Genomic DNA, 27404 nt, shown 5'->3' with positions numbered 1-27404 from the left:
GGGGGGGGGAGGAGCTTTAACGTGGAGGTTAAAACCGGGAGCCCCCGCAGAGTGACCCGCACTGGAGGACAGGAAGGAGCCACCACAGAAGCTGGTCTCTGTCTGATGAGAGGAGGATCCAAACTGAGATTCTTGAAAGAAAAAAAGAAAAAACAAACATCCGACAAACTTCAACAAGCACGGGACACATCCATCCACGCGGGTAAGTTTCAGAGTTTCTGTCAGTTTTTAAAAACCTTAAAGCCTAAATGTTTGCAGCATTTTTGACTTTGAGTTATGAGGAAGTGAACGTCTCATAAAAATGTAACTCAATCATTCTGAGCAGCTGGTTGTTTGTGCCGACACAATGCTTTTTCCTGCCTTTGAAAATGTCTGCTTTAATTCAGCCCCAGCCTTCTGTTAGGCCAGTGATCTGGAGGATGTCGATCTTTCATTTAATCCCATGGTCGTCGCTTCATCCACGGAGTAAATCCTGCGCTGCCCCAGATTGGCGTCCTGTCAGTGACTTTATCTTGCCACAGCATTACCAGTTCACAAAATGACCCAGAGCAGGGGGGCAGCGGGTACAACAGGCAATACATTTATATGGGGGAGGAAAGCAGAATGCCACCTAAAAAAACAACAACATTTACCTGCAATTTATTGAAATATTTTGAGCAATCAGAGGTTTGGCTCAGGAGGGAGCTGTCCAGTGCTGAAAGTCAGCCATAAACACTGATTTACAGCAAATATTAGGGTCACTATTGCTGTAAGTATGTAGGTAATGAACCTTTGCACTTGGTTTACAATAGACTGGATCGTTTCCAAAAACTTTACAGGGTCCTTTATGGTCCAGAAACATCTTTTGTTTCAACAAACACCTCCTCATAAATTGGCTATGCTTGTACCAAAAAGAAACTTTCCAATTATACTTAATTTGGGTTTTTTTAATTTTCTTTTTTGCAGCTAAATAGTATTGTTTGTGAAACTGTATATTTAGTTAATTTCAATCTGGTTCTCCTCACTGCGGAAGATGCTGCTTATCATCCACTTTTTTATTAAAGAATTATAATTTAAACACCCTTAAAACTATGAAACTTATAGTCTGTAAAGATGCAGTTTTTACATTTGTTTGTTGAAAAACAAACCCTCCACAGGGGTGAAACAGTCAAACAGTGATCATTATTTATCTTATAACATTTTAGGGACAGCAGATAAACCATCATTGTCCATTGAGAACATTTGCTGAATTGCTGGTTACTTTAAACCTGACATTTCAATTTCAGTTTTAGAAGACCTTTTAAAGACAGTTCACATCAAAATTGACCATAGATGAGCAAGTAAATTTTAAAAATAGTTGTATTTGTTACTTAAGGGTGGACAAAAGTATTTTTTTTTAAATATAACTTAATCCTTTTAGAAAAATACAAAAGAACAATTTGGAATTAAGTTTAAATATGCAAAGGCTACTAGATGCAAACCTATAGAAAACCATGCAGAAGGAATCAAAGACCCTATTGCATTCTTCTTTAAAACTTTACCACAAGCATGGTATTTTAACATCACAGTCTGACTGGGTTTGTTCGAGTTTGTTTGTAAATTACTTGTGATACAAGTGTGCTGTTAAACAAACTGTAAAATATATTGTCCTTAAATGCCACAAAATGGAAATTAAAATGTGTTGTGTATGTTTATATACATTTATCTCCTGCTAAATGTATATATTTTCTTTAAAAATCTGCAAACAGCTTCAAAATCTGCATAAGTTCATATCATAAAGTTAGTCATTTATTTAAAAAATTGTGATGCAGAAAAACCCCACTAAAAGTTTTATACTTTATTATTCTTAATGTTCTTAGAAGACTTTCATTCCACAGATAAGAATATTTTGTAGCTAAACCTGTCAGTACCTGAACAACCGTACATGTGTGTGACAAAGTTCTTCTCTGTGCAGAATACGATGATGATTAAGTCGTATGTGAGAGTAGCGGAGGGCGAGGAGGTCATCAGCCCTCTGCAGTGGATTGAAGGAGACATGAGCTCACCTGATGGAAACACTTCCGTCCCATCACACCACTACAGAGCAGGAATGGGCCAACAGACTCAAGAAATGGGAAGTGAGGATGCAGAAGAGGAGGAAGAGGATGGAGAGGAAGCACAGGAGGATGAAAATGAGTCCAAGCGGCGAGGTCCCAAAAAGAAGAGAATGACAAAGGCCCGGCAGGAGCGTTTCCGTGCAAGACGTGTAAAAGCTAATGCCAGGGAGCGCTCGCGCATGCATGGCCTAAATGACGCACTCGAGAACCTGCGCAGCATCATGCCCTGTCATTCCAAAACACAGAAACTGTCCAAGATCGAGACACTACGGCTGGCCCGCAATTACATCTGTGCTTTGACTGAAGCTCTGGAAGGGGGGCTTTCCACAGAGAGCAGGGCTTTTATGGAGACGCTGTGTAAGGGACTCTCACAGCCCACCACCAACCTGGTCGCTGGCTGCTTACAGCTGGGACCAGCTTCTGGTCCTGGGATGAGGCCTGAAGACAGACACGGAGCTCGACCAGCACCTAATCCTCACAGTGGCATGGTGAGCTACACCTCTCCAGGTCTGCCTAGCCCCCCGTACGGCACTTACGACTCGGCTCACATGCTTCACCTGAGGGCCATAAAAGGACGACAGTATGAGAATCACTCACCACATGAGTACAACGCTGGAGGTGTGGGGACCCCACCATACGATGGCCCCCCTACACCACCCCTGAGCATCAGCAGTAACCTGGTGCCCAAACAGGAGCCGTCGCCCCGCTACCCACCCCCACACCAATACTCCCCCTCCCCTGTAGACCAGACTCTCTATCAGACTCAGAGTGGATATGAGGTCCACTTAGAAGGGCCATATGACGCCTACAATCCACCACACATGATCCAGCGACAGATAACATCCATCTACAGAGACTAAGAATGAACTGGAGTCCCAGGCCTGACTGATGAAGTCCAGTTTATTCTTCATGAACCCTGGCGATGATGTCTCATGGACTTTCAGACTCACTGATCTTTCTCATTTGATGCACTGGCTGTAGAAAATCTGTAGTTTTTTAATAACATATATGGTTCTTTTGCACTGTATACTAGCACTGTTAGAGTGTGTATTAGAAAATACTTGACTTTAAACCTCTACATTATCTTCAGAACTGATGACCAAATGAACCAGGGACCCCACAGGTACACACAAGTGTTGCTTTAATATTTTGACCAGTTGTCCTGGTACTGAACGATAAGCACTTCTAATTCAGCTTTGGTAACATATATGTTACACAAAGTCTTTTTTTATTTATTTAATTTAATATAGTGTATGTGGAGTTTGTTTTGATATGTTAAGGCCTCTTTTCTGCCTAGTTAATCTCCTTATGATTCATTTTTTTGTGTCCAGTGCCCCTTGTAGCATTATGTTTGATGTTTTGCACCCAAAACATGCTCAGCCATAAATTTGTAAATATGATTTGCTTGTTTTTGTTTGTTTATTTTTTTGTGGAAGGTGAAAGAATAAAGTATGTTTGAATCATAGACATTAAAAAAATGGAGTTTAATTGAGAAAGAATTATATAAATAAGCAAAAACAAACAAACCCTCAGGTTTATTTTGCATTTAATATGTTACATATCTCAGACTCTTTAATCTTGGTGTATGTTGAAAAAAATAATGTAATTAAAACTGATTAAAAATGATCATATTCTGTGCTTACTTTTTGGTAAAATGGTTTATTTTCAATTATTTATTAGTGTGACAGAAACAGATGGCTAGGAAGATAGATAGATAGATAGATAGATAGATAGATAGATAGATAGATAGATAGATAGATAGATAGATAGATAGATAGATAGATAGATAGATAGATAGATAGATAGATAGATAGATAGATAGATAGATAGATAGATAGATAGATAGATAGATAGATAGATAGATAGAATTTCTTTTTGCTTTATATACTTTTTTCTCATGTTTTTCTGCAGCTCTCTGTGGTTTAGCTGCACTAATCCTATCTTTTAATGAAGGTTGGGTGCATGAGGTTGGATTGTAAGATAAAGATTTATGATTAACGTGCCTGCCCGCCTTTGCAGACTTCCCTCTTCACTGATACCAGGTCAGCATAATCCTAGCCCCGACATCTACTCAGACCACAACTAAATACTCACATAAATACAACCAACCCTTCGTTTATACACACAGAGAAAGCCCCTACAAGAAAAACATAAAAATAATGAAAAACATAATAGCTGATCTGAGAGCAGCCACTTCTGTTGCTGGTCAGTGTGAAGGCCACCCACTGAGAGGTCAGTTAAAGGGGGTCACAAGGTCACACTGGGTCAGGGCTCGGTGGTGGGAATGGTCACTAGTGGTTTCATCCCAGTTTCTGGTCGTTTTCTTGGTGTTTCTGTACATCGTTTGCTGCAGCTCACCGTTTAAAAGGGAGAATTAAAAGATTGATGTCAGAGTTTACTTTATGGATGACATTCTGTTAATCCTGATAAACATGCTGATGAACATCCTACTCTTGATCTGTGCTTGGAGAAATACATCTCTTTGTTTTTACAAGGATTAGTATAAGCCTCTGTGTCTGTGTTGGTGAGAGTGTATTTGTGATGCATTTGCAAGACTAACCAGGAAAATCAACTTTGAAACAAAATGAATAACAAAAAAGGAGATTCCTGTGCTTACTGGACACAGATCCTCACAGACAGAACATTTGAACATTTGAAACCAAAGAGGCATGAAACTCTTTATACAGATGATAAATGACAGAGGTTTGATAGAGCGGTGTCTTTGAGACAGAAAAGATTTGCTTTCTGAAAAGGAGGCAAGACAAAGAGAGGGCTGAATTCACTCTAAGCCTTTTTGACCCCTGACCCCTGTAGCTTTTAATCTGAGCGACACACTTTGCCAGAAAAGAAAAAAACAAAAAAAGGTTTTATTTAGCAGACCTTTAGTTTTTGAAAGATTTCTATAATTTACAACCTGTTCAAAGGTTGATGACTCCAAGTTAAGAGCAACAGCCACAAATTGGGAGATTTTTAATGTATTTTTTACTAAACTCACATAAACACTCACATACACCCTTAAAAACGAAAGCCTTTAAAGGAAAAAGATCATTTACTTGAGGTAAATAATCCAAAATATTATAAGAAACTGAGTATATTGTGTGTTTTTTTGAGCGCATCTTCCTACTACCTTAATTTTGCACCTTTAAAGGTTAAAAAAGTGCTTGTGCTAGTTTTATTATGTACAGTTTTCATGTGTTTATCTAACTCACCTTTCTGGAAAAAAACACACACTTCATGCATGCACTGTGGTTGTGTTATTCGGGATCAAACACCATTAAGCTGATGATCAGAGCTCAGTGTCTGAACGGTTGCATTAATTCACTAATCCTGAGGGGAGAGGGGCAGTCAGTGCACCAGCTCTTTATCTCTACTCCTGCACAGCATTATGCACAACACCAAAGCATCTGAGGAAGCAATAAATGAATCTACAATCAAGACAACGTCACAAATGTATGTTTTTTCTCAGCTGTCTTGAAATGTATTCGACAGAACTTCACCTATAGAAGGGAAGAAGTGCACTGCCACCAAGTGGCTGAAGTTTTTTTACTTCAATAAAATGATGAGTTGCAGGAGTTGAGATTATTTGGCCACTAGGTGTCAACAGAAGACAACCTCAAGTGGCAACAACTCAAGAAATTCACTGAAAATACTGCTGTTGAGCCAGTAGAATGCTTCAGTATTTAGTCATCTGTTACATAATCTTCATTAAAAACCTTTACTAAATCAAATATTTATTCGTTATGATTCTTATATTTTAAGCTATAGAACGATGGAGGCAGAGACTGAAGAAAACAGACATTTTGTGAGACTTCATCTGTTAAATACGACATGGCAGCAGAGTGAGTAGGGAGCTGGAATAAAATTAACCTATTTGCATGTAAACTGGTTGATGGAGTGTTTTTGGATCAGAATAATCAGGCTAATGAAGATACCTGGGGACTCCGCTCCATCAGAAATTTGCATGCTGCCCTCTCCATTCCGGCAGCGATCATAACTGTAATTATTTACAGTGAAAAGACACGAAAAGGGATTAATCAAGGAAATCTGACTGATTAAATCTTCAAAGGCAGCAGTGGCGTGTGAGGGCTAATAGGGAGAAGGGGATGTAGTGGAAGCTTTTACCCTGAAGGTGGATAAAGGAATGAGCAGGAGCGCAGAGATGCTGTTGGGGAATGAAAACACTGCATGAAAATCAGCAGAAAACTGGCAGTTTGAGGAGAAGGAGCAATCCCTCTTAAAAGGAAAAAACAAACTCACCAACATCACATCATTTCTATAAAAAAGATTCCAATTGTCTCTAAACTGAGTATTTACGATTAGTCAACAACAATTGTAGATCTTTAGTCAACTTACATTCTGACTTGTTGAACCGAATTTTCTATCATAAGTCTTGTGTTAAAAGTCTTATACTTTTTTAAAGTCAACCTATTTAACTACTGCTGCCAGCTGTGTTCATTTACTGAGCAAAGTGACTGAAATTAAGGTAACAATGGCTACATCCATGGAAGAGCCGTTTGGGATCCAGCAGATTCTCTCTTATATTTCCACCTAATTGTCTTCTCCTCAATTCTACGCTTGTCTTATTCCATCATCCTTGTTTACCTGCACAGAGTATGGTCAGTCTAATGTAGGTCAATCAGGTGACTCCAGCTTCCACGTGTTTTTCGGCAGATTCAGGAAGTGCATTGTTTGCATCGAGTGAGTACCCGCATTCCAGAATTGCATATCAATATATATAGAAAACAACAGAAAATTTTAAACTGCACCATTTGATATAGTTCAGGATAACCTTCTTTGTGTCTAATTTTATAGTTTGCAATAAGTACTTTGAAAAACTAAGCAGAAAGAGCTTCAGTCTCTGCTCTGCATATGGAGGGAACAGTAATGCCATAAACATCAGTGAGCTGCATATAGATCAGAGGGACGGTGGAACGCAAAGTCCTGCACCGCCCTGCAGATGTTATGTAGAGTATTCATGTAAAAATGCTGTGACTGAGCGAGAGAAATTTGTTCAGAGAGAACAGGGTGGTCAGATGTTTGCGCACTAGCCATGCTGTGAGGATATAAGAGTGTTTACGCTGTCGCATTGTAAAGGAACTTGTCTCCCTTCCGGCGATAAAAAAGCAAGTTTATGTAACACAAATCTGACAGTTTGGTTTGAGGTTATGATTAGAGCAAGACCCTGGGAACTTCATGTAAGTTGGTGTCTTCTGAGGTGATAGAAACAGAAATGTGTGTGTGTGTGTGTGTGTGTGTGTGTGTGTGTAACTGTATCCCCTGATGAAATGTGCTTACTGCTCCAGTTTGTTGCCCTTCACTTCTGTCCCTCAACCTAACCTCTACTTGGCCTGTTGCCAGGCAGTGCCGCCATATTTGCGTGCCCACATTATACAAATAAAAGTGAGGGGTTCTGTCTGAACTCTAGCTGAGATACGATTTTACCTGAACACGTCCTCAAGTGTGCACTGGGAGCCTGCTAAATTGATGCCACAACTGCTTCTTCTGCATGCTTTAAACGTATGGTTTTCAAACGGCCTGTCTCTTTTACACAAGTGGATTTCACACTCCCAATGACATTTAAGTGTTAATATTTCTGTGGAAGTGCACTTAACCACACATTTACTCCCCACACTGTTTGCGACTTTGACAAGGCAGAGGAGAGCTCAGGCCTTTTACTGTATCAGAATTAGACTGACATTTACTCGACATTGAGCCATGCGTCAATTTCACCTCGGCCCCTGCCTCCTGTTCCTCCACTCAATACTTGCCTACCTCTTCAAAATGGCACTTGCAAGCACATTTTAGTTATCTGATCTGAATATATACACCTTATCTGGCAGAAGGAAGGAGTTGACATGCTAGAACATAGGAGTCCCGGAGTATCGTGTGTGCAAGTTTTGTGCAACCATGTTCATGTGAAAGGCATCCATTTAATTTCAACATTTCAGCTATCACAGCACTTCACTTTGGCTGTTTCCTGGGTGACAAACTGAAGTTCATATTGAGTTACTAAAGTTCTCAGTATTAGGGGTTTGATGTAGACCAGTAATTTAAAAAGAGAAGTCTGATACCAAATGGAAAAAAAAATCACAAAAGCTTTAATCAGAAGACGGCAGAGGTAAAGAAAAACAGACCCCTTTGGGATCATGAAATTGGGAGGTCTTGAAAGAATCAGACATCAAGTTAACTTTTAAAATGGTTGCCAGTGGAATATTTAGCCTTATTTGTTATAAAGAGATAGAACCTCTAGTTATGAGCCGATAAAAACTAATGTAATGGTTGATGAGCCTTTTTATTAACCGGTTTAATAGCAATGTTTATACTCTGCGACTTTTATTTTGTAGGTCGAAATATGACAGGTTTGGGAACCGCTGCTCAACATTAACATAAATTTGGTATTACATGGTTATTTACATAGAATCCTTTGGATATTTGCAAGTTGAGTTAACATCAGGAGCTAGCTGTCGGTGCAGCCTTAGGCCTGAGCAGGAACATTATAATATTTCTGCTGGACTAACAGTGTTGTGTGTAACTGATGGAGGTGGAAAGTTTTATAAAAGAGCCTTCTCATGAACTGCTGTGAGATTTCTGAGACTGGAGTTGTTTTAAGATAACTGGTCTTGGCCCTACTCATCAATCCGTTCAGAATTACTTTATTTCTCTAAAATGAAGCTGTTCAAAGACCTATAAAACAGATATTACGAAAATAACTGATTATAACTTTTCTTACAGAATCTACATCAAAAGATCTGAAATATCAGTTTTTATTTTTTGTGTATATTTATGCATATTTAAGAATATTTATGACTAAAGGACTTAAACTGATTGAGTGATACAGTCTGTTAAAGTACAACTGCATGTGTGGAACAGTCAACCCTCTGAGCCACAAAAAATGAGGCACATCAGACACAGAAAGCTGCTGAGCAGAGGTGTTTGTGTAGGAACTCGTTTCTAGATCAAACAAACAAACACAAAAAAAACCTCTTCTTGGCTTTAAGCTATCTGCTTTCTCCACCAATCATATTTCCCTCTGCTTCACCCTGTCAACATTTTCTTTCAACTTTCATTGACTTGCCATCCTCCTGCTTCTCCACACAGTCTCCAAACCCAATTTTCTCTGATCTGCCATCCGTTGCTGGGTTTTCCCTCCTCAATCCTGCCCCTCCTTTCGCTCACACTCCCTCTCTCTCCCTCTCTCTGCCTGGATCTCCCCCCTTCCACAGTTGTCCTCACATATTAGGTTCCCCTGTCCTGAGAAGCAGAATTAGCCAGGAATCTTGTCCACTTGTTTCCTTCAATCCTTGGAAGGAGGTGACGGCATGAGGGGAAAACACAAGAAAAACACAAGCAGACCCGGAAAGGGACCACAAGCAATCTGAAAAACCCAGGAGGATACACAGAGAAAAGGGAAGATAAAGAAGACGAACATGCAGATGCTTGCAGTTTGATGCAGCTACACTGAAGGCATGTGGCTGCCTGCACAGAGCTTTCCCTGCTACGCTCTCCAGCTGACTGGTGGAAGCTCTGCACTCATGCCGCTGAGTGCTACTTGATTTATCTCTCCACAATAACGTGAGAATACTGCTTTTATTCCACTCAGAGAGGACATAGCCTATGGGACATTGCCAGCCTCTGGACAACTGAACAAAGGACCTGGATCACCTTGAGCACAGTGAAGAGCAGAGACATACAATGTGGGGCCCAGGTAAGTCTATAAATGTCCACAGAAAAATGAGAAAAGAAAAAAAACCACCTGCACATCTGAGACTTGTCCTTTCATCACCTTAAGGAGAACTGAGAATGATCCTCTTATAATTGCAGCATTCTGAGCAGAAATAGAGTGAATGACGGCTCTTTGATGAAAGTTAGGGCAATCTTCTGCAGCTCTCAGTGAATGCAAGTCTTTCCTCTGAGACCTGGTCTGACCCTGACCTTTAATATACATCACTGCTGTGATGCAGGAAGGGAATGATGAAAGAAATGAAAGGAGAACATTGAAAGAAGGGTGGAAAATAAAAGCCTTTTTTTGTTTGTGTGTTTGGTTTCACTTTATCTGTATGTTTCCTGACAGGCACCGGATGCCCTACAACCTGGAAAGGAAAAAGCGGGTAAAGAAAATGGATGGATGTTTTCTGACATTCAAACAGTTCCTCGATTTGATTTACAGCAGGATAGAAGTTATTCTATGCACATATACAAAGCCCCAGGTGGTTGAAACAAAATGTCAATAAAATTACAATTCAAGGATTGGATTTTGCCTGAGGAAAACATGCAGCTGGAAACAATGTTAAACTTAACATAAAAAACTGTGTTTCTACATTAAGATTGCACATGCTGCAATGCATCTTGACTTAAAACTAAGTAGAAGGAACTCTGGTTTCTGACTGTTTGCTGGTTTGTGTCTTTGTTTACTTGGTTAGTTGGATCCCCAACAGCTACTAGCTGTCCTTGGGTCCACTAATATGAGAAGCACCTTTCATTTGATTTGTCAGACTCCTATTTTTAAGCTCAGGGATATTTTTCAAAGCTTGATTCATTTACAAGCATTTTAGGCAATTTTCTGTAGCTTACAGAATCTAAGATCTATTAAAATGCATAAAAACACCACACATGGAGTTTATTTATTAGAAATATTGTGTATTGTCCCTTCAGCAAATGGGATTGGACAACCAAGGCCTACAGCTGTCATCCAATTCAAAAAGCACAGGATGGATGAATTGATGGATATTATGTGATGCTGATAAACACCTAAGGTTGTTGCAATAGTCATCAAAAGACATTGTAATGTGCAAACACGTGCTGATTAACTGCACTTGTTGTCTTTATTCTTCAGGGACAGTCCAGTGTGTGTATAGAGAATGTGTGTGCTTATGTGTGATGCATGCTGGTCATCCACAGTCTTCATTCATGCAACACTTAATTTAACCTGTGCGGTGCAGTAAACACCCACTCATTTTGCTCCATGTCAGAACTTGCAGACACTAGTGGGGAAACACACCATTCGCCACTTTACATGAAACAGATGAACACAAAGGTTGTTCGTCTGTGTAAAACATTGCTTAAGCTTGCTTCACATCTGAAAATCTGAATTGTCCAACTGTGCAGCAAAAAAGGTCAGATACATGAGAAAAGACAACTGAGATGCTTTCATCTCTTCATCACTTTTCTTTTGGCACCTTAACCTTCACTAAACACTTTCTTAAGGCCATTTCACTGGTGTTAGACATCAAATGAAGACATCATTTAACTTTGGCAGGACTCTCATCTAGACTCACTGCTAACGACCAAAGCTAAAATTAGAGTTTAACAAGCCTGTCGACACAGTTATGGCCTACTGGGGCAGGTTGTGAGAATGATAGTGTATTAGAGGTCACAATCACACAGCCATACTCATACACGTGCACAAACACACATATGCAAAGGACTATACTTGCTATAACAGTTATTCATCGGGCTCTGATCTAAAATGTACTCATCAATGTTAAATGTTTTGGAAATAAATTTGAAGAAGTACAGTATTTTTTGTGACTTAACCACAGTGCGTTTGGAGTAAACAGTTTTAAACTTTATGCTTTCAGATGATGAACTTTATGCTGCCATAAAAAAAGCTAGAAAAAGGAAAAGGGCTCTAGCTCTAACTATTTTTACTCACAAACCCAAAATCAATGGCCAAACAGTTTAACTGTTTTTAAGCTAAGACAAGGATATCTATCCATGCATTTTCTTTACCTGCTTCTCCTTTTTGGGTCACAGGGAGCTAGTCATTGTGCGAGAGGCAGAGGACACACTGGGCAGTCCATTATAGGGACACGTAGAGACAAACAACCATTCACACTCTCACGCTCACCTAGGGACAATTTAAAGTTACCAATGAACTTAACATGAATGTTTTTGGTCTGTGGGAGGAAACCGGAGTACCCGGAAAAAACCCCACTCATGAACGGGAAGAACATGTAAACTCCACCCAGAAAGGCCAAGGGCTGGGAGGTGATCCTGCAACCTTTTCATTGTGAGGAGACAGCTCCAACCACTGCACCCCCATGCCAAGGAAATTATTATCCATGAATCCATCTATCCATCTTTGGTTACCCCTTTCTCCTTTCTGGTTCAAGGGAAGCTTGTGCCTTTCTCCAGAAATTAATATATTAATTGTAATTGGATTAGACCACACACCAGAGCTTAGATCTAAATGCTAACATGCTAACTTTATTAACTTGGGAGTTTTCTCATGACGTACTGTAGTTCTGCAATTTTATGTCTTTCTTCCACAAAGAACATTTCTCACACAGTTTTTTTTAAAAACGTGTTCAAATTTCAAGCAACAAGACTGTGGGCCTCTACGATTCGTGGAAAGAAATTGAGAACTTTGCAAGAGACATTCTTGAGACTCTCTCGTGAATGCCATTTGCTAACTAGTCGCAGTTCAGAGAGATACTATCCTAAGCATGAGAAGAAACCATGGTTGAAGTCAACTACATAATCCCACATAATAAGCGCTTTAATATAACTTTGACACTGCCTTAACACCACAACATTTATGATTGCAGAGTATATTTAAAGAATAAAAGTTTAGTGGAGCTTCAAAGGCAACAGTAACATGTTTGTATAAATAAATAGTCCAGTGACAGATATAGTTTTTCTATTAAAAGTCTTGTAAACAACATAAAATGTTGCTATAAATTCCCACAGGAGCCACACACGCTCTCACACACATGCAGGAGGATCTGTTACATGAGCCCAGTGGTCTGGTTTTGTCTTCCCATGGTGACATCCATTAAAGTCATGCTAAGTCTGACCCTCCACCCTCAGACAGCCACATTAGCACCTGGCCCATTGGTTACAACAATACACCTGCCTGCATTATTCAGGCAGACTCTACTAATGAGGAAACCTTATCACACAAATACATAAGCCCTATCCTGGGTTTGCACAAGCTTAAACACACACACACAGAGGCACATAAAACATCATATTTACTTAATGTATTTATCTTTTCTCTTTGTCAAGATAAATCCAGCTATCATGTGACACTTTGATGTTTTATAAAGTGTTTGAATATACAGTATTTGCATTCCACTTTCAGTACATTGGTTTTAGTAAATGTTGGTGCAATTGTTCCTGCAATAAGTCTCAGAGCTCATTCAGCAGTTTTTCCTTCTGCCTGTCAAACAGCTGTCAGCGTTCCCCCTTCAACCTGCTGTTTCACCACATCTTCCACACCCAACACTTTCATGCAAGAGTCAGTTTACATTAACCTCAATCTCCCCTCCCTTCCCCACCATGTTTCATCCAGTCTCTCAAGCTGTCAGTCTGCGTTCCACCTCATTTTGGTTTCCTCACACAGCTTTTTGAATATAACAGCACTGCGAACTCGGTCAGCGTTTTTCAAACATACACCACCAACCGATCAACATAGAGACGAGTAGAAAGGGACACCAGAGAAAACATCCAGGGTTACACAGAGGGAGGGGAGGATGTTTTCAGACCAGGCATCAATGCACCCATATTTCAGAAGCTGTCGATGAGATGAAAGAGGCTGAGCACAAAGTGAGACAAGAGCAGACACGAGAGAAGAAAAATGGTCAATAGTAAACAGCAGAAAAATGGTGACAGAGAGAGAGGGAGAGCAGAATCGACAGCAGCATTATCGCTCTGCGTCCTGATTCAAACACCACGAGAAAATGCTCCTCTCCGACTGGTCTCATTGGCTGCACCTCTGGCCAATCGCAGCTTGGGATGCAAGGTGCCTTTAGGTTATACCAACCCCAAAATATGAGAGGAAGACAGAGAGGCGTGCTGTAGTGCAGAGGTTCCTCCTGTGAGGCGAGCCTCCATCTCTACGGTGTTCCTCCTGCTGGAGTGAATTCATCACAGTGAATAAATTACAGGCTCTATTGCAGTAGATTGAGTGCATGTTTTTGTTGCAGCCTGGGCTGCTGGGTTTCTCCTCTGGCAACAGCTGGTCGATCCGTGTGTCGAGATCACAGGCAGAGGAAGCTTTTTTTATGTGTGTGTGGACCAGAGGAGCGAACCAGATTAACTGTAGGGGCACAAAGTGAAAGTTGTGATGCTCATTGTCTTTTTTCCACGTTGAGTTTCGCAAGCCAGAGATGTGAGCACCAAAGACTTGAGTCACCCCTGTAGCTGATCGATCAGTAGAGGAGTCAAGCCAGAGGATAACGTGGGAAACAGAAGTGGAAGGATACAGGATGATCCTGGGTAAGACAGAATTAGACGGCTTTTTCTGCTCTTTATTCTTATTGATCTCATTGATTCACTTTTCAGTTTCACACTCTTGTGACAAGATGGTCACTCATGTTGACCACAAAGTTTTTGGTTGTCATATTCATCTCAGAGGATTTAATTTCTTCAACCTGCGTGATGAAGGCTTGAAGTCTAGAAATTCTGGATAATGGGAGCAGAGCATAGCATGTATGGTCATTACATTTTTTTCAATCTGAAATGTAGAAAGGAAATGATGCAAAACAAGGTAATAGACAAAGAAGAAGAAGATTAGGTGCTTTTTATCAGCAATAAAACACCCCAAAACTCAGTGCATTTATGTTTTTAGACATAAATAAACCCAGAGAGAAGCATTTTACGCCTTCTAGTGGGACCCTTAATCAGCACTAGGGCGGCACAGTATACTGAAGCTTTATTGTTATTGTAATATCTAATATCTAAATTCAATATTGCAAAGGACTGCTTGGACTGCCATAAATCCTAGGCTGCATTTCTTTAATGTTTTTGTCCAGTCAGATGGACTCCTGTTACCTTTGATGGTAACGGAGCACACAGCAATGAGAGAAGTGAGGAAAATGTGAGTTTATCTGATATCTGACATCGTCATTGCAAATTCAACAATATCATGATCACGTTTCTGTAATATTATGCAGCTCTAAAAGAAACACTTTTTTGTATATTTGGTTCGCATTTGATGAATGAAATCATCAGCTTAAAGTAACTTCTGTCAGAAACGAGACTCCACCTGATTCAATCATCTGCTTCATTACCAAGTTTTATCTGATGCATGATCCATCTCAGTTTCCTCAGCTACTGTTCATTTGATGATTTTGTTCAAGGTTTCTAATTTTATGAGCCAGTTTTTACTGACTTCTTTGCCTACCTGCAGTCGGCGTTCATGACTTCAACATACTGGATCTGCACAGAGCAGGCAGCCGCAGACTCTTAAGAACATGACTGTTCTGTACATAAAACATCCTCAATAAAAAGGCCCAAGTCTTACAGAGGGCATTATTTAAAAGCTCTATAAAGCAATAACTATGTTAGGTAATAAAAATAAATTGCCAGTCAAATGTACACACATGCAAATTAGGTATTGTTCTGCTCAAGCGTTTTATGTAGCTGGTTTAACGATGATGGTGCTTAATGTTCTGCAGAATGTCACGGCAGCCACTTCATGTCCTGATTCTATTTTTATTACAAGGTTAACATTTTCTAATTGTTGCAGTGTGATGCAGTCACATGCAGCGGATTATACAGCGAGTGATCTTACTCTTTCAACACTTTTCAACATCTTAAGTAGCGTTACAGTGAATTTGATTAACTGCAGTGACCTTGTTCTACGTACATTGACTAAATATTTGCTCGCTCTTACCCCCGCTCAGGCCTTCCTGTGAACTAAGCGTGAGCTTTGGTAATCCCTTTCCCACTGCGGAGGATTTAACTCTACATGAATTATAACCCCCCCCCCCCCCAACATACAGACACATGAACACAACAACATGAGCTGATGGGATTTTTGTAAACTGCATTAGCTGCTTTTTAGACAGAGAGGTAGATCCAGGGACCAAAATAGCACCATGACATTGACGGTAAAGACAAAGTAGGGGAAAAAAGCCTCCACTCCTTTGTTTTTCCTCCAGCTCAGTTTTAAAAATATTTTAGGTACTTTATGCACATCATCCATTGACTATTTTTTTAAAGAAAAAAAAAATTCTGAACATATCAACCCAGTGAGCAACTGAGACTGAGAAATGTGCTAAAGCTGGCTCCCCTCGATGCAGAGCAGTGTAGGTTTAGTAACTCTTGTGTAATTTTTATGATGAATATTTCAGACCCAGGGGTTTTATTTATTTAAAAGTGAGCCAAGGCTTCCTCTCGTCTGATGCAAAGACCTCACTCAGCACTATGTAAAAGTTCATCGCTTGCATCAACCGATGTCGCACAGACACGCAGAAAGATAAATGCGTACATCTGGCTGCACAAACTCGGGCGCACATCTTGTTTCGAGCCAAATCTTCCCACATAAAAAATGCCCTCTGAAAGAATCACAGGTACATGTTGTCCCTGATAAACAAGATGACCTTTACATCAGAGCAATGCAATGAAGAGTGAAAAGTATTGACATTTAAAATGGAGAAACGGCCCCGTCACTCTGTGTGTCTGACAGACTGACACAAATTTCAGCTGTCTGGGAAGACTGAAACTGTGGCAAAGACCTTGACATGCTTTTAGATATTTAGATATAAGATATCTATCATGAGCTGTAAAAATAAGATGAACAGAGTCCACATGAAAGGCAGATCATCATATAATTGCCTGTGTCTGTGTGCTTGTGTTTGTCTGTCTGTCTGTCTGTCTGTTAGCAAAATATCTCATGATGGATTTTAATATGAAAATATTCATTAAATGTACATCTACAGCTTTTTGCTTTGGAGTCAGCCCAATTCAAGATGGCCATCACAGCTAATTGACATTAGCGAACACAAAAATGGCTATAACTTGGTTAATTTACAGTTATTAAGCTGAACTTTGGTGTGGTAGTAGCTGAGAGTCATCCCCATCACATTCTCTGAATAACAGATTACACAAAATCTGGGCAATATGAATATCTTCAAGAAATGTTAGTTTTATTTTCTATTTTGTAATTAGTGTTATTTGTTAATTGAAGCACTAAGGCCACATTTATGAATAAAAAAAGAAACATTCTCTTATGATGGAGGGGAAGCAGACTACACCTTTAGTCCCATATTTAGGGTTGTTTTTAAATTGAATTAAATTAATTAAATTATACTTTGATATAAAAAAAAAAAACGATTTTCTTTGGTGCAACGTGTCAGACACATGGCTAACTGGACACAGAAAAGGACTCTGGGTGCAGAAGCAGTTGCTCATTTCGTTTTGTGCAGCCTGCTGTCACCGTGAGAGCTTCTGAGAAGCCTCGTGTTGTCACAGCAAAAACACTTGTCAACACCGTTTTCTGCTCGTTGACTCTGACAACGTGTCAAGTGGAGTTGACCTACAAGAGTCCGTGTTTACACACCTGTAAAAACTGAAAAATGAAAGAATGGTGTTGGTGGGGCTGGCAGGCGAAGCCACATGGAACTTCAGTTTCCATCACTTCTTGTGATAAAGATGTCAACGATGGAGCTCTAATTAATATGTTTCTATGTACGATTCTTTGAAGAGGAAAACACGGAGGTAACATGGCAGTAAACTATTATGCTACTGATCATTTTAGTCATTTACACAGTAAAGTCTCTTCAGTGTGAATGTCTCAACAGGAAATCTCAAATCATGCCTTGGAACAAAGTAAAGTATCTGCCATTTAGTTACAAAATAATTATTGTAAGAAATCAAAAGTTTAAAAACCTACCGCAAAAGTCACTCATGTCTATCACTAACTTGTGAGAAGAATGCAAAAAAGTTGCAACAGGGGCCATGGTCTGAGAGTTATTTGTCCTTGTAGTTTCTTGTTGAGTATTCTGAAGGTATGCGGACCACAGCTGAACGACTGCCTGACTCTTTACTCTATGTAACCCCGGCTTGATGTTTTATGACCTCACTGCCTTTGGATTCCAGTCAGCTCAAAGAATAAAGCCTGTAATTTCTGCTTTAATGTGGAAAAGGAGCTATATATGAATCTTACTGTGCTCACTTCTGTGTAGTGAAGTATTTATTACCGTTGTGTGTTCTCTTATCATCCCATGCCATTGTTTTGTGTGCACTTTTGCACATGTCCTTCATTTTGTATGCCCTTTGTAATTTACACTCCTAGGTTTCTATGGGTTTGTTTCTGCAGTTGTGTGCTGTTCTGCTTCCCAGCAGGTGTGTAAATGGTTTGACAAAAGAAATAATAATGTGGGGCTGGCAGTTGTGTTGACAAAGTGGATCTCCTGATGGCCCTCTCTTTGCTCTGAGTGGCTTTGTGATGTAGAGCCTTCTGTTTGCCTTAAACTGTGAAACATTATGTCAGCAGTTTAATGAGAGAGGGAGAGTTAGCAGCCAGATTCAGGATGATCCAACACTTCACTACATAGCTACAGCTTGAACAGAAATGTAAGATGTCAGAGTGAATACAAGCTTCTTTCTTAAACAAAACTCTCCATGTTGTTTCTGCATTCTCATAACGTGAATAAAATGGAAAAAGAGGAAAATGGTGATGCATTAAAGTCATGTTCATTTGGTGTCCCTTGTTGTGTTAGAAGCACTTTAGGGTTTCGAACCTCCAACTAGGTGCTGTTTGATTCTTGTACATCACAGTGAGAGCTTGTTTCACATTGCTGGCAGTAAGTCAGAAGTGAAGGATTTTGTCATTTATTCTGTTCACAAGTTTAACAGACAGATTTTTCAGATGCAGGCCAGGAGGCAATGAGTTTTTGGTTCGGGGGGGGGGGTGTCTTTGGATTGTGTTGTTGCTTTTTGCAGATGCTATGGTCCTGTTGGCCTCATCGAGCGGAGACCTCCAGCAGACACTTATGCAGTTTGTAGCCAAGTGGGAAGCAGCTGAAGCTCAGTCATGGTCCTTGACCAGAAGTAGATGGATTGCTAACTATAGAGTGGGAATAAACCAGTGCTCCAAGTGGAGCATTTTAAGTATCTGAGAGTAGAATGGAGTGAGGGACTGATATATAGATTGGGGTGAAGATGTTGTTTTACCAATAATCTACATTTCAAACCTCACCTATGTTCATGAGTTGTGGGTAATGACCAAAAAATGAGATCACAAATTCCAATGAGCTTCACTCTGTGGAAGAAGCTGGAAGTCAGTTGAGGTGTTTTGAGCATCTAGTAAGAATGCTTTCTGGATGCCTTCCAAGGGAGGTGTTTCAGACATGTCCCACTGGGAAGAGAACTTGGCGCACAGCCAGCACTCGCTGGACAGAAGATATTTCACAGCTAGCTTGGGAATGTCTCGGGGTGCCTCCAGATAAGCTGAAGGAGGTAGCTGTCAAAAGAAAGGTTCAAGGATCTCTGCTTAAGCTGTTGCCCCCTCAGCCCATTCTCAGATAAATGGATGGATGGATGGATGGATGGATGGATGGATGGATGGATGGATGGATGGATGGATGGATGGATGGATGGATGGATGGATGGATGGATGGAAGGATGGAAGGATGGATGGATGGATGGATGGATGGATGGATGGACATGTCTTGGATTACACTGTCTACTTTTATTATCCTGGTTTATTACTCGTGATTTTTTTGAAAGCACAGGCTGCAAAATTTAGAAAATTAACCCCAAAATGTTTTGATATCATAAATTTTTATGGCTCACTTTCAAACATAAATAAAAAAGAAAATGAAGAATTTTCTATAGCAAACTGTTTTTCCTGGATGAAACATCTTATATAAAATAAACCTGTTCCATTTGATGCCATCCTTGAGGAACATGTAGAAGGTACTCAGACTAAAACAAGACATGAAATGAAGATTGCCACAAGGACAGCAGCAAGCCGAATTATACAAAATTGTTCATAGATGCATGGCATTGCACAAGCAAATGTTTGGCAGCCCTGTTGACTAGACTGGCTTTGCTGAAATGATATGACATGTTTTTGAACAAGAATGAGCTGTGATCCAGCTGCAGGGAGAGAAACTGCCTTCACAACAGATGGTGTTTGTTCTGTGCATTAACCTGCAGGTTAACAGTGTTCTTTACCTCCTCTGGTCACCTTGGACTCACCTCAAAGAATGCAGCTCCCCCCCTCCCCCTTTGCCTTCTCTTTCCACCTCATCTCTCCCACTCCTCATCCAGACCTCTTTTCTTCGCTCAGCTGAGCCCATCCAGTCAAACCACCACCATTATGTCTCACACAGGTCCTCTTCTTATCTCCAGTTTCATGATAATCTTTCTTTCAACCTCATTGCGTTTCAAAATCATATACTGGAAAAAAGGCAAATATGCTTTTTAATGGGAAATTGTCAAAACAAGCAATCTCCAACAGTATTATCATGTGATGATTAGAATTCCAATGAGAGCAGAGCCAAAAACTCTACAGGGCAAAACAAAACGGTTCTTTAATAACAACATCTGCATGAAATCGGAAAGTCGAGCTGCAGAGGACTAGCTAATCTCTAGAGCTCAGCGTAGACACACACACACACAAACACACTCACATTTCCAGTGAAAAAGGACTTCTGAGAGTTCTCTGGGAGGCGGCATTTAAGCCTGGCCACTGGAGTGCAAAGCATCTATCATTAAAACAAAGTGCAGAGTGAAATCAAACGTGTTCTCCTTCACTGGCACTCGACTCCCCTCTTCACTGTGCCCTTTCTTTACTGTCCAGATCTCACACAGACCAACACAACATAAATCAATGTTGAGCCCATAAGTTGCTCCTTTTAGCATGTCCTTCATTCAGACTCCAAAGGTTTGTGTGCCTGAAGTGTCTATGCGTCGTCCCCCTGCCTAGGTTGGAATAGCTGCCTTTGACTTGAGGGTAAGCTGGGCTGCAGCAAATTGGATTTCATGCTCAGTCCTTCGCAGTAGCTGCATGCAACATTAAGACAGAGCCATCCTCCTTCCTCAAGTTAGCACCGAGAGAGGTTAGCGTCCCGAACACTGCTGTGTTACATTTACATTCTGTAGAAAATAGTTGATACAACAAATCATTTAGGTGTTTTATTGTGCAAATGAGGGGTTAAAATGTCAGCTCTGTCAAAATGTGGCATTGCTGCTGCAGAAACAGAAGCCGTAAATCAAATACATACTAATGATACCATCTGCCACCGAATGTGCGATCAGCTCTTTTTCCACGTTGCTTCTTGCACAAGCTCGTTGGAAAAGACAAACCAAACTGCAGCGTAGAGGTTTTCTGGTTAGCAGACAGACTCACAGCCACCACAGAGTAGCATCTCTCTGCTGCAGTGACAGTAAAGGGAGGCTAATCCACAGCTGACTCTCATTTCAGAGTTGTCTTTGCACAGCAGGCCATTTAGATGCAGATGTGATGGTCCTGTTCAGCTGACAGGCCTGAAACCAAAGGTGGTGGCTCAATTTTTTCTTTTCTTTTTTTTTTTTGAGGAGGGGGCAAACCCTGCTGTGTTTCTGACTAGCATCAGATTTCATTTTGGTATACAGCATGTCACGCAGTCCTTCATTCTCTTCCCACCTGGTGCCGTCATGGAGGTGTGCAGGGAATACAGAGAGGGTCCTATAGGACGTCGCCGGCATTGGCATTACCTCTATGATCATTAAAGCTAAATTGGCTAAATGAATTGCCAATTTAGGAGGCCTTAGTCACATCACATTGGTTTGTGCCTGTCTGTGTGTGCATGATGTGGTTGGGTAAATTTTGATGGTAAGAATCTTCTGGTTGTCTGTTTTTCCTCCAGCATCTTTTCATTTCTGACCAGTACCCCTTCATCACTATCCTCACACAAATTCAATAAGCTATTACACAGGCATTGATCTTTTTTATCACCAAAACATTTGCATTAGAAAAAAAAAATAAAGAGTCAGTAGGATGGCATTCATTTCAGTGGAGAGAAGGAGCTGTAGATATCGGGGACCTAGATTTATTGAGTTTGGCAGCTCTTTAACACTTTAACGCTCCTCAGAATGTGTCCAATCAATGCTCTCCCTCCCGGCGTGTTTGCTGCCGAGGAGTTGCTGCTTTCTCTTATCTGATGTCATTGTAAATCACTCAGAAGGAGGGTAGGTCAGGGGGATAATGCTGCCAAACTCACACTGAGCAGCTATGGGACAGCGCAGGAGTCGAAAAAAGACTGTAAAAGAATGTGTGGGGCAATTTTAAATAAGTCGCTACAGCGCGTGTGTCTGCATTTCAAATGGAGATTTATTATAGAAGATGTGCTTTGACCTTTCAATCGTAATGTAGCGTAAAATGAGCTTCAGATTTACTAGAAGCGTGTCAGGAATAAGCTTCATTAACCAAAGGGGAAACAGTGATGATACCAACATTAATCCACACAGCTGAGACATCACTGGCCCTCTGTTTACTGGGATTAACACAGGTTTTAATTCATCGAAAACACTTTGTACATGTGCTTCATTTACCTTTTTGAATAATATGACAACTATGTGCAAAATTATCCTGATAATATAAAAAAAAAAAAACACTGAATTTCAGGAATTCTTACAGCTGTATAAATAAGTTGGCTACAAAATGAGACATGTTGGTTTATTATAGCAGACATGCTTATAGTTATTTAGCTTGATTTATTTAGGTAAAAACAATTTTGGCACTGTACATAACAGTTACCACATTTGATCTAGTTGCATGTATGACTCAAAGTAAAAAGTGGTGAATCATAGCAGCACAGAGGCTGGGGACTGTACTGAATTACCAGGTATAAAAAAGCAGGTGATAAACCTGCCACACACCACAAAATAATGTATCACTGTCACATAGTTCTTGCTTAAATCTATACATTGTTGCCTGACTTTACCAGAGTGAGGACAATAAATATCTATGAAATGACATTTTCACAGTATGAAGATAATCACTGAAAGGGTCAGAAATTGTTACATCATGAGGCTGCTAACGTATAAAAATGAGCTGACCTGCTCTAGAGATATCTACAGGACCACGATTAAAAATTAATGTTTCATCATAATGAAAAAAAAACATTTTAATTTTTAATTTAATTTAATTTAATTTTTTGGTTTCCAATTCACCATTTTACACAAGAACTGATTCTCATGTTTGGTAAGGTGTCTAAAATTGTTGGAACCATCCTGTTACAGACAGCTGCCATTTTTCTTTATAGGGGCCAGTCATCTATTATATTTACTGAAATAAAAAAAACAAACATTTTGCAACAAATGCATTAGAAACATCAGGTTTTCAAAATGCCTTATTCTTTTACTGCTGCTGAAAAAAAGATAAACTTTGCCTGAAGTTAAATAAATAAATAGTCTCACAGCATCACATTCGGACGTTTCTTGCAGTCTTTGCAGTAAAAACAGATCTGTGAACAATTTTTTAACCTTTTTACCTTTCTGTGCTTTGTTCTGAAGAAGCCAGACCTTCTACAATCTTCTAAAGTAGTCTTGATCAAAAGTTTTAGAATTTTTTCTTTGGACTTTAGCTGCTTTTTCACCCATTTTCTGTCTAATTCTCGTACCTGGTGATGAAAGCATGTGTTTTACAAAATGAAGACGGTGGTCAAGTGAAGGACAAATAAAGAAGTTTCTGAAAACAATTTGCAGCCGATGAACACTTACAGAAAAACCATGGGAACTTCACATGTGGAAATCAGGTTTTTACATGTAAAAATATGATAAATTACCATATGAATCACATTTTGTTAATGTTGTGATTGTGAAACATTTTCAACATATTCATGCGTCACATAATTTTTTACATGTGATCACATGTGGAAAACATGGTAAATGCGTATCATTTTTCTGTAAGGGCAGAATCTGAACATCTTTGAGAAACAATTAAAAGTGCAGGCAGAACTTGACGCAGGACCTGAACGATGCAGTTAATCATCAACTTTCAGCTAATAGCTCTCTGGGAATCACCTTCTTACGGCTAAAATACTATTTTATGTGTCAAACTGTGTTATCTTTGGTGGTTTTTATAGATTCAGCAAAAGAAATGCAAGCAAACAGTGTCTTTATGATAGGCTGCCTGAAAAAAAGTCCAAAATATCAGATTTAAAATTGGTTATTTACTAAGTTGTCTGTTATGAATTGAGGTGAAACTGGTTCATTCCTTGAGTTTAGGAGCCTTTTCACACCTGAATAATAGGTCAGAGTGAGGCAGCTTTTAAAAAATAAAAAATAAATACTTCCTAAAGCAATGATCAGGTGGATGAAAATCAGTAAAAGCAGCAGTCAAGGTCCAAAGAAAAGCTTTGAAAAGGCCATCAGAAACACAGAAGAAATATTGATCAAAACCATTTTCGAGAAAGTCTGGCTCCCTGGAAGCAAAATATGAAGAAATAAAGGATGACATAAAATGTCTGCACAGATCTGTATAAATGCTGAGTTTCAGTTTATGTACTTTTTATTTTCACACACAGATAAAAACAGAAAGAAAAAACTTAAAACAGGCATTTTCCTGAACTGTTGCTCTCATATCAAGTTGTATGAAGCAACAAACACAACATTTGGTCTTTTAGCCATTCAGCACAAAACATACAGAACATCACAATCATTTTTTTGTGTTTCTGATAAAATGAGATAAATCCAGCCATTCTGATAACTTTTTTTTCTCTTTGTAAACATGCTGTATGTTGCTGGGAACAGATGTTTTTCATCACTGCAGCTCAGGGATTCAGTGCCTCATGGGCATTTCAACTTATATAGTTTTCCTTCTCCCACCCTCTGAACACCTTTCTTCCAAAAGTCTGTGTGCTTAAAAACACAAACACAAATGCGAACACCTAGAGCTGAGCCTCATCTGCATTGGCCTCCCAGGATCTTAAGCAGTATGCGTGCCAGAATGAAAGTTTCCCCTCCATCTATTTCTGATGCTGACAGCACATTCTTTATTTCTCCTGTGCTGTCAGTGAAAGGAGCTTCCTCTATTGTCATCAAAATACCCGGCTTTTCTTTTCAAATTTAACAAAACTGCTGAGCAGCCATCACAAAAAGTGGCAGAGATAAAGAATGTTGACTCCATAATCTCTGGGGGAAAGATTAGACAAATTTTCTCTGCTGATTTTATTCTGAAAAGAAAACTGAGCGCAGGAAGCAGATGTGGAATGAAGAGAGCCGAAGAGAAAGACGATGACGGCGATGACGAGGATGAGCTGAACAGGAGAACTGGTGCAGGACTGAGGCTGTAGAAGAGGGACACAGAGAGACACAGAGTAAGGGACCATGAAATGGAAACAGAAAATTGTGCTCGATGGGAGAAACACAGAGGGAGAGAGAGAGAGGGAGAAATTGAGAAAAGACTGATATCTGCAGCGGCCCAGCTGTGAGGCTTAAGGAGCTTAGCCCTCCTGCCCATCACAGAAGACTCCTCAAGAGCAGGCATTCACTGCCGCTGAGCTACTACTGGGAGTAAAGTGAGCAGGAGGAGCTCAGAGAGGAGAGGTGAGGGCGAGGAGGAGGCTGAACACTGGAAAACCATGCAGAAGATGATGGTTTAGTGGAGAGGCAGATGTTTTTTCTTTAAAAGAAAGAAAGAGCTGAGAAACAGTACACCTGTGAGAGTTGGAACATGTTCTGTATCAAGTTTTTATGATGTTTAAAGAAACAGCATCAACCTTTTGGAAAATAAAACTGTGACTTTGCTAATAAAACTGTCACCATCCCAAAATATGTCTTCACAGTACAGTACTGGAGGCCGTTAGCTTAGCTTTGCATAAACCAGCTCAGCCCAGTGGTCTTGAGTCAGCTAAAACACTCCTAAAACTTAATATTTCTGTTCTGTCGTGTGTGTTTAGATGGTAAAAATGTGATGTGGAGCATCATATCTCTTTAAAACTTTGCAGCCAACAACATGAACAAATCTCATACTTGATAAACCCACAAACTATATATATATATGATAAACCAAGTTTCTCTCGCTGTTGGGAATTTAAGTCAGTCGGACCCAGTTTACGGGAGCAGCCATGTTGTAGTTTTGGAACCAGAGTCTGCTCACAAGGGATGTGGGGTGGTAAGTCCCCCCTACTCCCCTGCACATAGTTGGGACTGTATCTTTAGGCAAGAAATAATCAATTACAGCTAAACGTATCAGAAAAATAAATATTTGAAAATACAGTACAGTAAGAACTATGTGAATTATCAAGAGTTAACACATGAAAAACTGATATTAGGTGTATTTTTATTTTACCAACTGCAATGTCCAGTTAAATATAGAGAACAGGATTTAAAACCTCAGGAAATGTTGGCTTCAACTTCCTGGTTCATGTCGGAGGTCAATATTTTATGGTCAATGGTACAACCCTGGTTAATAACCAATAATTTTGGTTGGTCTAAAGGTTTTTTATTATTATTATTTAGGCAGGACAAAGTTTTATATCAAATGTTGCAGAGTAGAGCCTTATTGAGCTTGACACAAATTTAACTCTACAACAGATTATTAAATGTTTTGATGAAGTCTTTAAAACAAGTGTTTTGAAACAATTTTGACAAAATTAGGACTTGTTTTTAATTTAGCCTAAAAAGCTCAAATGAGCCACTTTTTATCTAAAGTTTTTTTTTTCTTTCTCCAACTCAAGATGCAAGGATGAAATTTTTGCCACTGTAACTCCTATAATTCCAAAACAATCAAAACTTTTTAACATTTTTAATTATATACTTACTCAAGGGATACATGAATATTTGGGAAAGTACGATAGAATTTAATACAGTGGTAATTTAAAGGTTTGCTAAATCATTAATCAAAATGCGGCCCATTTTAGCTGAATTTTCCCTTTAACACTGTTACGATTCTTTGAGACAACTTCTGGTTTGTTCTTTATTATTTTAATCAAAAGTTTGAAAATGAGGTTTGCAGTTTAATCACTGATATTATGTTTAAAACATCAGAAAAACCTGCAGAATTTGTTCTTAAGATCTTCTGATCAGGGACTACATCTATCATCGTGCATCACACAAGACAGGCCTGAAATCAAACCGGACAACCAGAGCTGTCATGTTGATATTTGAGGCAGCTGATGGATTCACAGCATCAACATTCAGAAGGAAGGAAAAGTCTTCAATTAAAATTGATCAGAAGTTGACACCCAGTTTATGAGCAGCTCAGGGCTTATTAAAATAAGAAACCAGTATTGTGATGGTCATGAATACATTATTACTCTTTATTTTTACATGTTTTTTCCTCAGCTGTGCTTTCAGGTTTTTATTACAATATTCCATTCTGCACAGCTCAGTGGTCGGTGGTTTAGATCGTCTCTCTCTCTCTCTCTCTCTCTCTCTCTCTCTCTCTCTCTCTCTCTTATGTCGACAACAGGAAGTGTAAACCGACCCGGGCCGGTCCCTGCCTTCCTCAGGAGCCCACCTGTCATCCCACCACCCCTGGACATGAAACCTTTCCTCCAGTTCCCACTGGAATCAACACACCCGGCCAGCATTGGTCTCTTCCACAACTTTAATACAGTGAGTCCTCACACATCAACATGAACACATGAGCACATCTTTTTTTTTTTT

The 27404-nt window shown here is 39.7% G+C and overlaps 1 protein-coding gene and 1 long non-coding RNA gene across 2 annotated transcripts; both read left to right on the top strand.

Annotated features, from left to right (window-relative positions):
* The first annotated feature begins 64 nt into the window (after positions 1-64).
* Positions 65-3701, top strand: LOC108235619 (neurogenic differentiation factor 4). The gene is made up of 2 exons (XM_017415735.2): positions 65-202; positions 1934-3701. Exon 2 carries the CDS (start codon positions 1940-1942, stop codon positions 2933-2935), a length of 996 nt encoding a protein of 331 aa, XP_017271224.1. The 5' UTR covers positions 65-202; positions 1934-1939; the 3' UTR covers positions 2936-3701.
* A 5592-nt stretch (positions 3702-9293) lies between these two features.
* Positions 9294-27351, top strand: LOC108235643. The gene is made up of 3 exons (XR_001808583.2): positions 9294-9780; positions 10147-10183; positions 27208-27351. It is a non-coding gene; the product is annotated as an uncharacterized LOC108235643 (long non-coding RNA).
* The last annotated feature ends 53 nt before the right edge of the window (positions 27352-27404 follow it).

This window comes from Kryptolebias marmoratus, linkage group LG4, assembly GCF_001649575.2.
Source record: "Kryptolebias marmoratus isolate JLee-2015 linkage group LG4, ASM164957v2, whole genome shotgun sequence".
In the NCBI taxonomy this organism is placed as follows: Eukaryota; Metazoa; Chordata; class Actinopteri; order Cyprinodontiformes; family Rivulidae; genus Kryptolebias; species Kryptolebias marmoratus.
The sequence above is the reverse complement of the archived record's forward strand: the minus strand, read 5'-3'. Positions and strand labels throughout refer to the sequence as shown.

Excerpts from the sequence above, each read along its gene's own strand:
- LOC108235619 (XM_017415735.2), top strand. The coding sequence starts at position 1,940 with ATGATGATTAAGTCGTATGTGAGAGTAGCGGAGGGCGAGGAGGTCATC.